General features: G+C 37.3%; 1 protein-coding gene across 1 annotated transcript; it reads right to left on the bottom strand.

The window, feature by feature from the left end:
• Positions 1–1,684: 1,684 nt before the first annotated feature.
• Positions 1,685–8,276, bottom strand: prelid1a (PRELI domain containing 1a). The gene is made up of 5 exons (XM_084719444.1): positions 8,130–8,276; positions 5,802–6,027; positions 5,601–5,714; positions 5,191–5,269; positions 1,685–2,623 (listed from the first exon to the last, which is right to left on the bottom strand). The coding sequence occupies exons 1-5, from the start codon at positions 8,219–8,221 to the stop codon at positions 2,502–2,504; spliced, it is 633 nt and encodes a 210-aa protein (XP_084575570.1). The 5' UTR covers positions 8,222–8,276; the 3' UTR covers positions 1,685–2,501.
• Between the last annotated feature and the right edge of the window lie 4,590 nt (positions 8,277–12,866).

Below are 12,866 nucleotides of genomic sequence, written 5' to 3'. Positions count from 1 at the left end.
TGTTCTTTATCGTAACTGTACAATTCATTGCTTCTGCATTTGTCAATATGTTAATTATGCATGCAACAAGTTCAGCAGTCAGGCAGGTAATGTCAACTTGTAAGGATTATGCAGTTTATGCTGTATTACAAGTATGTATCATATTCTTTGCTATATATTTAATAACTGAAGGTGCTTTTTTTCCCTTCATTTTTGTATATGCAAGATGCCTTACTATCTTTTAATGTTATGTATGCATTCATCTGTCTCTCCGCCCAGTAATATTATGTAGCATTTTTGTACTGGTGTAAGCTTTTTTTTTTCTTTTTTTTTTATCAAATAAATATTTTCTATATTTATGTGCCATTTCTGCTTGTATTACTGATGATCTCAGCAAGAAAGGCAATGAGGGTTATTCAATCTCTGCTTCTGGTCAAAGTTAATAAATTATAAGCATTTCCAGGGTTTCTGAAGTTTAGGCCTTAAAATGTCTTAAATTCAATATTGACTGGATTATGAAGTTCATGTGACTTTTCTAACATTGCATTAATGGAAGTCTCACTTAAAAATGTGTGGGAAAAATTTGTATTGATGACGCTACAACAACCACAAAACTAACATGAAACAAACACTACTACTCTAACTCTTGCACACAGTTCTGTGTAGTTATGTTCAGCTGAATGCTGTTATTCTGAGAATCCAGTTTTCCTAATTTTTTTTATCTGTACATAGACATGAAATAGATCTTGGCTTCTTAGCTTGTATTCATAAGAGTTTTTAATTTAACCTGATTTCTGTTTTTTTTTTGTGGAAAAAACCTGATCTGATTTCAGACCATATATGAAAGTGGCCTGAATCAGATTCCATGTGGTTTGTTGTCGTTTACAGTGTTGTGAAAAAAAATTAATCTGAGTCTGCAGTTTCACCTGCAATGTGAACATACCCAAAAAGAAGTTGTGGATCCTCAAGTGAATCAAGTCTTGAATGGATCGAACTCTCATGTTACAGCGGCGATGAGGACTTCACCTCACTCTTAAAACGACGCAATAAATTCAGTCCCATAGTCCCTGTTGTCTTCAAGTCAACTATAATTAACAATAAGAACTTGCTTAGCAATGACATTCACTACGTATAGAAAGTGAGTGCTTGTATGAAATGGCAAAGCATTTCATCATTTTGTGTCAGAAAATTCACAAAAAAACATAATATACCTGTGTCTGTATTATATCAGTTGAATTTTTACAAAAATGCCTCCCTTGCATTTTTTTCTAATAATGAAAGTCAGTGGTTCCTGGCCTTTTTTTGCTCATAAAATGAGGTGCCTGCTTTTGCTTGTGACTCCATTTCACTGGTTGCAGTACAAACAAAGATGAGTGTTTTTTCCTTGTTTTATAAGAATAATTTTTAGAGGTAGAAGACAAATTATGAAGGACCCCCCCCCCCCAAAAAAAAAAAAAATAAATAAATAAAATAATTTATACAATTATTGACAAGAAACAGATTTCAGAAAACTCTTAAAATTAGAACTGTTTTTTTTTTAAATCATCCATCTACCCTTTGTGGATGTCCCGTCCCCCAGGTAACTACAGAGATACCACTCACTGTTCAAAGACATCACAGCATGATGGTTACAAAGAAACTGTCCATTTATTGACAAGCTGATATTTGATTGATACAGCACATTGTTGCATGGGTTGATAGAGCACATTGTTGCATGGGTTGTATTAACAGATCTAAGCTGAATGTACAATACAAGGTATCATTTTTGCCTTTGTACACACACTTCAAATCTAGGCAAAGACACTGATATCCATGGATATCAAGAGTGCTAAATGACTATTTCTTATTATGTTGTGTGCCAACAATATGGACATTTCCTATTTAGTCAGTGAACTTCAACTTGAAGCAATCAGTCTTGGTTGGATGATTAAGGTGTGGTCGGGTGAACTGAACTAAAACATAAAATGATCGAGACAAAACATACAACTGAAGTAAATCATACACATGTATTTGGATTAATCAGATATCCTGTGTTATGCTAAGCTCAGCTTCTGGGCAAGAAGCTCTTAATAATACAAAGCTATTACAAAATAGCACAACATACTCAAAGGAACTCGGTAAAACATAAACGTTGTTGATGGGCACAGAGGTGAGCAAAGGTCTGAGGAACAGTACCAAGGTTGGCAAAGTGCTATTAATATTATTATTATTTTATGGCACCCAGAGCCATATTGAACCTGTCTGAGATCTCTGTATGTGGTCAATACAGAGATGATCAGGTGTCAGGGGTACAGGATACGGGTCAGCATCACACTAACAGGGAGGCTGGAACAGGCTCTTGAACCCAGCTCAGGCCTTTTATGGTCCACCCACCATTTCAGCTGGATGCTTCCTCACAGAGGTGTCTACTCACGACCGGGATCGGTTTGTCTTACCCCAGCTGGACCATGAGGGATGGGGAGGGGGTAAAGACAAATCTGTCCCACTATCGAAAGAACCGATGATCTACCGTACGTAGCTCATCACACGTACTGTTTCTTCTGGGCGTGTGAGGCCAGGTCTTTGGCTTTCTCCTTAGCTGCCAGTGCCGTCTCTCTTGCTCGCTCTGTAGCAGTTTCTGCTAAGGTTCTTGATGGAGTTTCACCTACAAAAAGTCATAGAATAAGTTAAAATGTCTGTTGAAATATGTGTATATTTATGTAGTTCTAGCCATGCTACCCCTTTATAAATTTTTAAAAATCTGTTTCAATTGTGCCATTAATCACTCATATGTTTGTGAATTTAAAACAGAATTTTACTAGTCAAAAAAAGTTGCAATTTGTGATAGAAACCGCTCAGTGAACTACATCTCGTCTCACACAATATACGTCATCAGCACGAACATCGCTGGCCCTTGTAACATTAACTTAACTTAAGTGTCTTATCTAGAGACTCCTGGTGTTTATATCAGCCAAGAAGAGAAATAACAAGTAAGACTTGCTGTCGTGTGACTACATCCAGGAACAAAAACACACAGACAATGTAGCGTCAGCTGTGTATGTTGTCTTTCTGATTATGAATCTTCAGTCTGATACTTTAACAGTTTTACGACAAACAGCAAATTTCTTGACTTGGAATATTATCTTTTAAATTGACAAACATCATGTATGTAGTTCGTGGCACAATTCAAACAGGATCAAAAAACAATTTGTCTCCCGCCATTGACTACTGATCATACTTTATCCAAAGTTTGGTACCATGGTGGTCCACTGGAACGGGAGGAATGTCACCTCTCTATTGTGTAATAAACAGTAGACACAGTGCTACTACTACTACAGACAAACTAAATATATTGGGTGTGTTCCAATTCCTACACTTCCATATTTAGTGTGCCAGAAAAAGATCTGGTATGTCATAATACACAGTATGTCAAATGCAATGTGCTGAAAACACCAGAAGGTCCTACATCCAGTTGCAATTTTTGCAGCATGCAAGCCAGCACACTTTTCCGGGTATTGTGATCCACAGCCCTGCTCCTCAAGTAGAGAGCTCCTAATACAGATGTGAACGCCCCCAGGATGCATTTGAGATCTGATCACTCAGACCACATTTGGAGGTGGTCTGAGCCGCATATGACTACATTCTTTCGGTGGTGTGTAGGCAGTGCGTCCTAGGCCACACTGAAGGACCGCCTACTCAACTGACATCCTGTGAGTACATTATTTGGTTCATTTTAATACAAATTATGTGTTTGTGCTCTCTTACCTTTAAAAAAAACATGCTATTTTGAGAGCTGTTGAGTGAGGAGAAACTTTATAAGCTTTGTGAAACACTGTCTACGACAAATTCTTAGTTATCGTACCCAGTTGTCTTGTAAATTTGGCAAATGTTAAACATTAAGTCATCTCTTTCTTTGTGTAAAAAACTTTGCGTCCCTTTTTACTCTGTATTAATGGCTACTACTGTTGAGCCTCATATAAAAAACAACATATTTTACAATTACATTTTATATTTATTCGAATACATAGCAGAGAAGTGAAACGGCTATGGTGAATTCTTAATCAGTTGTACCTTCTTGCAAATTTTGCATTAAATGTAATACATCAAGTTGTTTCTTTACTGATAAAAAACATATTGATGTGAAGTGCAGAAAGCTTCCTTGTGGGTGTCATGAGTGCCCTCATCATTATCTGTGATGTGGAAACATCAGATTTCTACACAGTCAGAAAGAGTTCAAGTATAAAATCCCAGAGCACTATGGACCATCTCTCCTGCCAGCACGTTAAACAGGAGGCTCATGTAAGCTGATAGGAGAGTTTAGTTTAGCACTGAGGAAAAAAAAAAACTTCATACTGACATACTGACTAACAAATCAGTCCTGGTGTTTATTTGCATATAGCAGAGGAAAGTGAGAGGTGCTGAAGGCTCATTGTAATGCCAGTTGTAAACTCATGTACTCAGAGCTGTCGACTTGTGATCTGATCACCAAGGTCGCAGGTTAATATCGGGTCTTAACAGCCTCACAAACAGATTACAGCTTATTAACTGCATTCCAAATCGCATACATTTTCTTTTTACTTCACATTTTGTGCTGCATACTGTGACAGATGAGCGAGCGGGTCAAAGTTCAATTCAATGGTATGATGAAGCTGCATGTCCAAACTGTATGCATACAGCATGTAACAGTGTGTGCTAAAAGTAAAAAGAAAAATGTACAGCTTGGAACATGGCTCTTAACTTCCCAGTAAAATCTTGTATGATTTGGGCCTGCAATTTTATCTGGCAATGTAAACATAAGTTAAACGCAATTCACAAACAGCTCATCTTGCATTTTTTTTTTTACCTTTAGAGCACTCACTCCCAACCCTTTTCAGTTATTCCCCTCTTTGAATGCTTTTAAGGAAGTTAAGTTTTACACACAAAGGAAAAGACGCTCTCATCCTGTACTGACAGTGAACTGCCAGATAGGCTTCTTCATATTCTAGATTTCACTGATGTGTTTGCTAAGTGAGCCGCACCTTTACATCTGCTAACCTGAATATTAACAGTACAGCTAGCATCACAGCACATGTGCTTCTTTATTATTTCCTTTTTCATAATAGATATTTTGACTTGCCACAGCAGGAAAAGCACAGGCATTACTGATAGGATTAGCAAAACCATGATTCCAGCTATTAATGCAACACAAATTATTAAATAAAATATACTAATATATCATTAATGATAGTTTACCTTGCATTTTTGCCAGCACATACTCAAAGCCTTTCATGGTCTTTGTAACACTGGTCTTGAATCTTGCAAGACCAAATTCCTGGAAAGAGAGGACACAAAGTCAACAACGACAGAAAATAACAGGCGGGTAATAACGTGTCAACAGCCTGTAAGTCACATCATCACATGTTTACTAGCATTTGTTCTCAGAGCCTGATAAGAATAAAAGACCACTCAGATTCTGTCATAAATCATTCAACAACGAAAGTTTTGGCAGACAGCGTCGAGTGCTCAGCTGTTGCATCTTAACACTGTGTATTATGTTACCAATTACAGAATGACAGACAGGTGGGCAAGTCTCTCTTTCAGACGCCACAAACCACTTTCCCTGAGCTGTTACGTCACGTGGCGCTCCACTTTACTCTACTGACCTGAATAGCTCTAGTGAGACCGTAGACATTGGAAGAGATCCAAGCTTCTCTTTTTATCTCCGTCCAGCTGCCATTCTCAGGGTTAGTTCGGTACTGGCACCGCTCTTCCACAGACTGGGAAAAAAACAAACAAAAGCATCATGAGGCCGTGTTATTATTTTGTGCAACGCGGAGTGTCTGAGGAAGCAAACTCTGTGGTACCATGAGGCGAGCGTGACTGATGTTCCATGTGAGTGTGGTCATGGTCCTTTTCTGAGGGTCCACAATGGAGTCCTCGATGATGTACGCTGAGCTGGCCATGTGCTTTGGAAGGTACCGCTCCATCCAGCGAGGCGCTCGGCTGGTTTTGGTCAATAGACGTCTGGAAATGAGGCAGTTGTTTGGAGTAACCTCTCGGAAAATTATGTCCTCAGTCAAGACATGGTTACTGTGGGAAAAGAAGGAAAAGTTATGGATCAAAACAATAACAAAAAACATCTGGATCTGCAACTAATTATTATTTTCAGTGAAAAAAAAATGTCTGTCAATCATTTTCTTCAATTAAATAATATTGTTTAGTCTACATAATGTCATCTTCAAATGAACTGTTTTTAATTTCCAGTGATATAAAAGAGCAACAAATGCTTGCATATGAGAAACAGCTTAGAACTTTGATAAAAAACAGACTTAAAAAAACTATCAAAATTGCTGGAGATTTGATCGTTTCAGCTAGGGCTGTGACTAAAAGATTATTTTCTCAATTGACAACTCAAACATTTTCTTCCTTGATTTATCAATTAATCATTTGGAAGAAAAAAAATACCCCAAAAAACCCAAAGATATGCAATTTTCTATCATGTATCTACCAATCTATCATTTCCCTGTGGAAACTATCAAATATTATCAGCTGAGAAGCTGGGACGAGTGTATTTTCAACACATTTTTTCACAAATTGATAAACAATTAGCAATATATAGTATTTATAGTCTTTGATTTATTAATTGACAATTGTTTCAGCCATGTGCACCACATCACCGCTATGTGGATAAACAGTGTACTCAACCACAGTGATAGATGACATATTGTACTGCTCCATTACAAGTCCTGCACTCATAATTTTACTTAACAGAAATTCAAAGACAAAATGTACTTAAAGTATTAGCGGAAAATGACTCATAAGTTGACAGAATGACCCATGTCACCTCATCAGTGTTATATCATACTGCTGAATCACTATTACTGACACAGTGTTATAATCAGCTAACTTTATACTTAGTAGTTCTAAATGTTTACATGTTTCTCTCGTCATCCTAAATGACAGTAAATCTAATCTAAGAACATTACTGGCTAGCATTAAATGTATGTAATAATATAAAGAATAAAGCAGTTGAATGACATTGTCTCTGACATACTATGCCCCGCTCTTCCATAAATACCAGTCAAATTCTCAAATCTACATAATAACCCAATGTGCTTTTCTATTTCATCAGTTCGGATAAATCAACTGGCCAAGTTTAACAGATTGTAATAATGTAATTAAATACATGACTTTTCTTTGTTCTGAAATGAGCATTACATATCTGCTATTGGCCGCACTGGTCTCTAAATATCAGCAAAGGCAACTGTCAAACCCACACCAGTCAACCACTAATGTAAAATCGCAAGCCTCAGAGTTCACTTGGGCAGCATCTGGTCTTGGGTGATACCTATTTTTTCATAACTTCATACCCTCCTGATATTTCACTGGCATTTGAGTGAAAAAACAAGTTGATAAAAGCTGGTGATAGAAATCGTGTAGCATTACATGACACCACTGAGCTTACAGTGCTGTGTCCTGCTGGGTTAAAATACTCATAGCCAATAGAATAATGAAAAGACAGGATATAAGCGCCCTTATTCCATAACTTTTTGTTTAAGGACCCATTGGCACTTGTTTCTGCAGATACCAACACATCATTTGAATGAAGGTGATTTATGGGTGTAGCTAATAAATTGCTCTTGTAGTTGGAAGAAGTCATCTCAAAATCAAGCTATATCCATCGTCCATAACCACATATCCTTGATGAGTCTATATCAAGTCATATTTAATCAAGTAGTGAAAAGACTGCTATAGAACAGGAATGAGAGGCCAATTATTTCTTCTCTACCTCCAAATAATACTTGTTAGTTAAGTTCCCTATTGCAACAAGCCAACTGTATTTAATATATGTATTATTTTCCATCAATAAAAAAGTCTTTGTTTAAGCTAACTTAATTCACAGTGAGGACATTGAAAATCATACCTTTGAGATTTCTAAATACATTGGTATACAATAATACTTTGATACTGCCCAACCTACCTCAAAGTATCTAGTACCAAGCTGCTAAATAGATGTTGTGGGGTAAAAAAGTGTCATAGTGTCAAAAAAAAAAAAAATGAAAATACTTGAGTAAAAGTACCTAACATCATCCCAACTATTTATTTATGCAATGCAGTTTGGATAAAGAAGTGAATGGAAAGATGAGGTGAGATCGTATCCAGACAGCCTCCACTCTTATCGCCCTCCTCACCTGTATGGGTTGGGATATCGTTGCCAGAAAGCAACACAAACTTGGTCCCAGGTGCTTTTAAGCAAACCTGCACAGCAGTAATATTTCACCATTGTTCCGAGCGTTTACTCTGACAACACCCTGTGGAGACAGAGCAAACAAAACTGTTAGGTTGATACGATTATGTAACCGGCTTTCACACGATACCCGAGAATAACAGTGACCGCTGTGCCTTATGGTATATATACACTAAAAATCATTTAGGTTTGTGCTAATATTTTGTATATCTTATTACATCTAAAACAAGTCACAGCCGTTCACAGACTCATGTTCCTGAACTTTCCAGCGAGACATACCTGACAGCTGACTGTCAGATTACACATAAACTCATAATACCTTAACATTGTCACAATTAGTCTTAAGGTGTGGCTAAAAACACGCTATGTGGCTAACATTGAGAGACAGACTGATGAACATTCAAATACGAAGTTTCTAACATCAGATATAACGGTCACCGGCACATCTGTCACGTCCGCAATGCTGTAGCTTCCTTGTTGGCAGGAGCTAACGTTAGCCTAGCATGAAGCAAACCGCTGAATGAATGACGCGACGTGACCCAGAAACATCTCTGACCGACATTCACTACGCAAAATAATAACTTCATTTCAGAGGCAAATACAGTTACCTGTGTGGAGACGACATTCAACAGATACGTGGTTGCATTTTACAGTCCTGTCGGGATGAACTTCACCGTGCGGCCACCCACGAATCATGTCAAACGTGACTCGGACTGTGAGAAGGTCAAACAGCGACGTAATATCCGGTGGGTGGCGCACCTGCGACGTCCGCTCTGAACGCTAGAGGGCAGCACGGGACTGTCAAAATAACACACTGAATCGAAAGGGTTCTTTTACAAAAATACATATTTGTTTAATTTCATTTCCTAAATCGTGTTTTTGTGCATTTCAGGGAATATCAATCAAACTGATGATGGACTTGTTGAGATAATATATATTTATTATATTCTTAAATCACGTCTTTTTCATTGTACACAACAGGGAACATGAATTATACTTGGTGTTGGTTACTAAACTTACTAAACTAAGTGTCTAAGTCATGTGCTGGTTTTTTTTTTTGTTTGTTTGTTTTTGTGCACTCAAGGTAATATCAATTAAACTGGTAGGCCTATTGTTTTTTGTGAAATATATCTAAATCTGATTTTAATTTACTTGAATCACGTGGGGTTTCATTGTGCACTCAAGGAATCAATTAAACTGTTGGTGTTGGTTTTGTTGTGATGAGATAGCTCTATTTTGAAATTTCCCCAAATTAATTTCATTCATTTGTTTTTGTGGAATAACAACCAAACATGTTTTGGCCTTGTTGTGATAAGATATCTCTTTCATAATTTTCCTAAATCATGGTGTTTTTTGTTCACTGTGCACACCAGGGAACATTGGTCATACTTGTTGTTGTTGTTGTTGTTGTTGTTGTTGTTGTTTTGTGACCTAACTAAACTAACCAAACTACTACTGGCTTTGTTTGTTTGTTTGTTTTGTTTTGTTTTTTGTGCACTCCTGAGAATATCAACTATGTTGGGTTGTAGTAATATCTTAGTTTTTTGTTTGTTTGTTTGTTTGTTTTTTATTTTCCTAAATCATTTCTTGTTTGTTTTCTTTGGGTTTTTCTGTACCCCAGTGAATATCAATCAAACTTCATGTTGTTGTTTTGGTTTCTTTTTTTTAAAATGAGATATCATGTGTCTCTCTCTTCATTGTGCACTCCATAAAATATCAATCAAACTTGTGATGGTTTATTCATTTCAAGAATGGTGTTTTTTAAATCTATTTTTGCAAATGAATTCTCCATGAATTTTAACTAATGTGTGGGTGAAATGTAGTGTGATGTCATCAAAACAGCTGAAAGTGGCATCTGTAAGACGCCATCAAGAAAACCTACAGTCTCATCTTTGACTCTAAGGAGAAAAATATATTACTATGTTTAATCTGACCTCATCTTGCTATTTTTGTTAAGATACAGTACATCCCCTTTAGCATACTATTCCGGGGGACGGATGGATAATCTTTTGCGTACTAAAATTACTAAAATCATCCCTGAAAACACCTCTAGTCTGCTTCAAAATCTTCACACATTAGCTCTAATGCCCAAAGGGTCTAATGCCATGGGTCTAAGCTCAGCGTTTGTCTGCTGGTAGTCCTGATAAAGGCTTAGAGCTTCTATAATAATCCACAGTGCATAAAGGAATATAGGCTAAGCCAGGAAATCAGGAATGTGGGTGTCAAAAACCAGCAATACAACCCTAATTCATATTTCTCTGCTGTAAAATGAATCACACTGCGTAGGACACTGGTTCATTAAATGCTTTATTGGATGGTGTTGGACCCACTCTTTTTAACGATGTCTGCAAGTTCATGTGTAGGACTTATTAACTTCAGTTTCATACAAACAAAAATGCACTGCTTCTATGTCCCCTTATGTAGACAGTCTTTAGATGGATTTTCCAGCTGTCAGGTTTTTAGAGTTAATGTTAATCTTTCCTGTATTACCCGAAGCATGGAGGGTACAGCACAGACTGCTATCCCAAAGGTTCTGAGTAGTCGCCATGTTAGTATTCAATACACTTTGTAATATGACTCTGTTTTCAGTTTTACACCCAGAGAGGATCTGACAGACCTTTACTTGACTCCTATCCACTCGTCCAAGTTCTGTCCAACCTAAGGGTCTATTTATTTGACATGGAGGCACAAGCTCCAGGTTTTAACTTCTAGAAATAAGGGTTCCAGAAGGGTTCTTCCTGAAGGGCTGAGATTCTACCCAGAACCATTCTTTGAAGAAAGGGTTTGCCAAGGTTTTTTTTTTTTTATAAGACTAGAGGTTTCATTAAGAACCCTTTTCATCCATGGTAGTCTTTTAGGGGAAAAAAGTTCTTCAAAGATTGTTGAAAGCATGGTTGTTAAAACATGTTTAAAACATGTTTTTTTATTTAAACATTGATAATTGTAACAGATCATTAAAATGATAGATGACAACAATATACAATCTATATGATTCCTTTTTTTTTTTTTTACCTCTTCTATAGAATACAATATGGTTCTTCATAGAACCCTCAGAAGACAAGATGGTTATAGGTGAAATTAACTCCTATGAATTCTTAGATCCCCTGGGTGGGCTCTACACGAAAGCCTTGGTTTTGATACCTTGGAATGTAAAAGGGTTCCCTGTAGAACACCCTGGGTGGGTTCCAGATGAAACCCTTGGAAAATAAATTGTTTCTCAATAGAACACCTTATGTGGGTTCTAGACAAAACCTTTGGAATATAAAAAGGGTTTTGGGTGGAACTGATACACAATAGAAGTGTTCTCTGTAGAACCTCTCTGGGTGGAACCTTTCCCAGGTATAACCCTTCAGGTTGGGTTCTGAAATGGTGTAACTTTTACAAAAGGTTCTACCAGAGACCAAAAAGGATTCTCCTGTAGGAACAAGTCGAAGGACTGTAATCACCATTTTCACACAGCAGTCATTTTCCTCTGATGTCGCTCTCAGGGTGGGAGGATAAAATATTGTATTGTTCCTGGTTTCAGGTTAAAATTAATGTTAGCTAGCTAAGCAGCTAAACTGGGGTTGCACTTATGTTGGGTTAAAAAATAATAGTCAGATTTGACATTTTTCCTTGTCATACTTAGTTTTGTGTTGAATATAATCTGAACATCATGTCACATAATGCAACTGACTGAGGTCAGGTGCAGCAAGACAGCTCATGTTAACATTAGCATACATTGCTAGCTTGATTACATCCAGTGCATTTTACTTTCAGGCTTAGCATTAAATAAATGTGTTCAAGATGTGCGCTGATATTTCCAAATGATTTACGCCTTTCCTAGTGTATCATGTAACATTCAAACAGCCCTGTTAGCTGGGAAGTGTTTGAATGCTCATGGTTGCTGTTGTCTCACAGCAGTTAATGGGCTATCAAATCTGTTGTTTTGTCTTGATGTCCCTCCAGATTTTTGCTATTCATTGTCTTTTCAGTTGCTGATCAATCAGGAGGGATTTGTCAATTCTCTACATTTATACGACTTGCGATCTTTAACACAGCAGTACAACATTTGAGCTTCCCATGTTGAGAGTGACGTCAGAGGAAAATGGCCCATGAGTGAATATTGTGAACTGGGAGCCCAATATGGGCGCAGAGGCCCTGTGGTTGATTAATGTTCCTCTCCTCCAAAAACAAAAGAAAATTTAGCAGCTAAGTGCAGAAATGACATTTGACTTCCTACAAATCCCTTTTTTCTTTTTTCTTTTTTTTTTTTTTTACATATTATCCTCGAGAACAGCTTCTGTAATGATATTTGAGAACTTGCTGCTCTTACTTCACACAGTTCAGTGGTTTTTAATCCCATTCCTTTGGACACAGATGGCCTGCCGGTCCATTTAATCAGGAACAGCTGGTTGCCAGGTGAACACAATTAACTTTCTGGTTGGACGAAAAATTAGCGATAGCCTCCTCTGGATTCCTTGGACAATGATTGAATGTAAGAATATTGGCAATAATTCAAAATGAGGCATTTGGATTAAACGAGTGAAAATCATCCAAATCTTTTGGACAGCCAACAAATAGAATAACAAGTGTGAGAACTAAGACTTCACAGTCACAATAATCCCCCTCTTGCCTTCAATAAGCATGAGCACATTAACAGCCTCAGATAGGCGATAAATGCAGAATTAATTGGATTAAT

Source organism: Lutjanus erythropterus, chromosome 5, assembly GCF_056507025.1.
Source record: "Lutjanus erythropterus isolate fLutEry1 chromosome 5, fLutEry1.hap2, whole genome shotgun sequence".
Lineage (NCBI taxonomy): Eukaryota > Metazoa > Chordata > Actinopteri > Lutjaniformes > Lutjanidae > Lutjanus > Lutjanus erythropterus.
This window is presented reverse-complemented; position numbering and strand designations above follow the sequence as displayed.

Excerpts from the sequence above, each read along its gene's own strand:
- prelid1a (XM_084719444.1), bottom strand. The coding sequence starts at position 8,221 with ATGGTGAAATATTACTGCTGTGCAGGTTTGCTTAAAAGCACCTGGGAC. Across the intron at positions 6,028-8,129 it reads CGATATCCCAACCCATACAG|TAACCATGTCTTGACTGAGG; the intron begins GTGAGGAGGGCG and ends CTTTTCCCACAG. Across the intron at positions 5,715-5,801 it reads TCAGTCACGCTCGCCTCATG|TCTGTGGAAGAGCGGTGCCA; the intron begins GTACCACAGAGT and ends TTTTTTTCCCAG.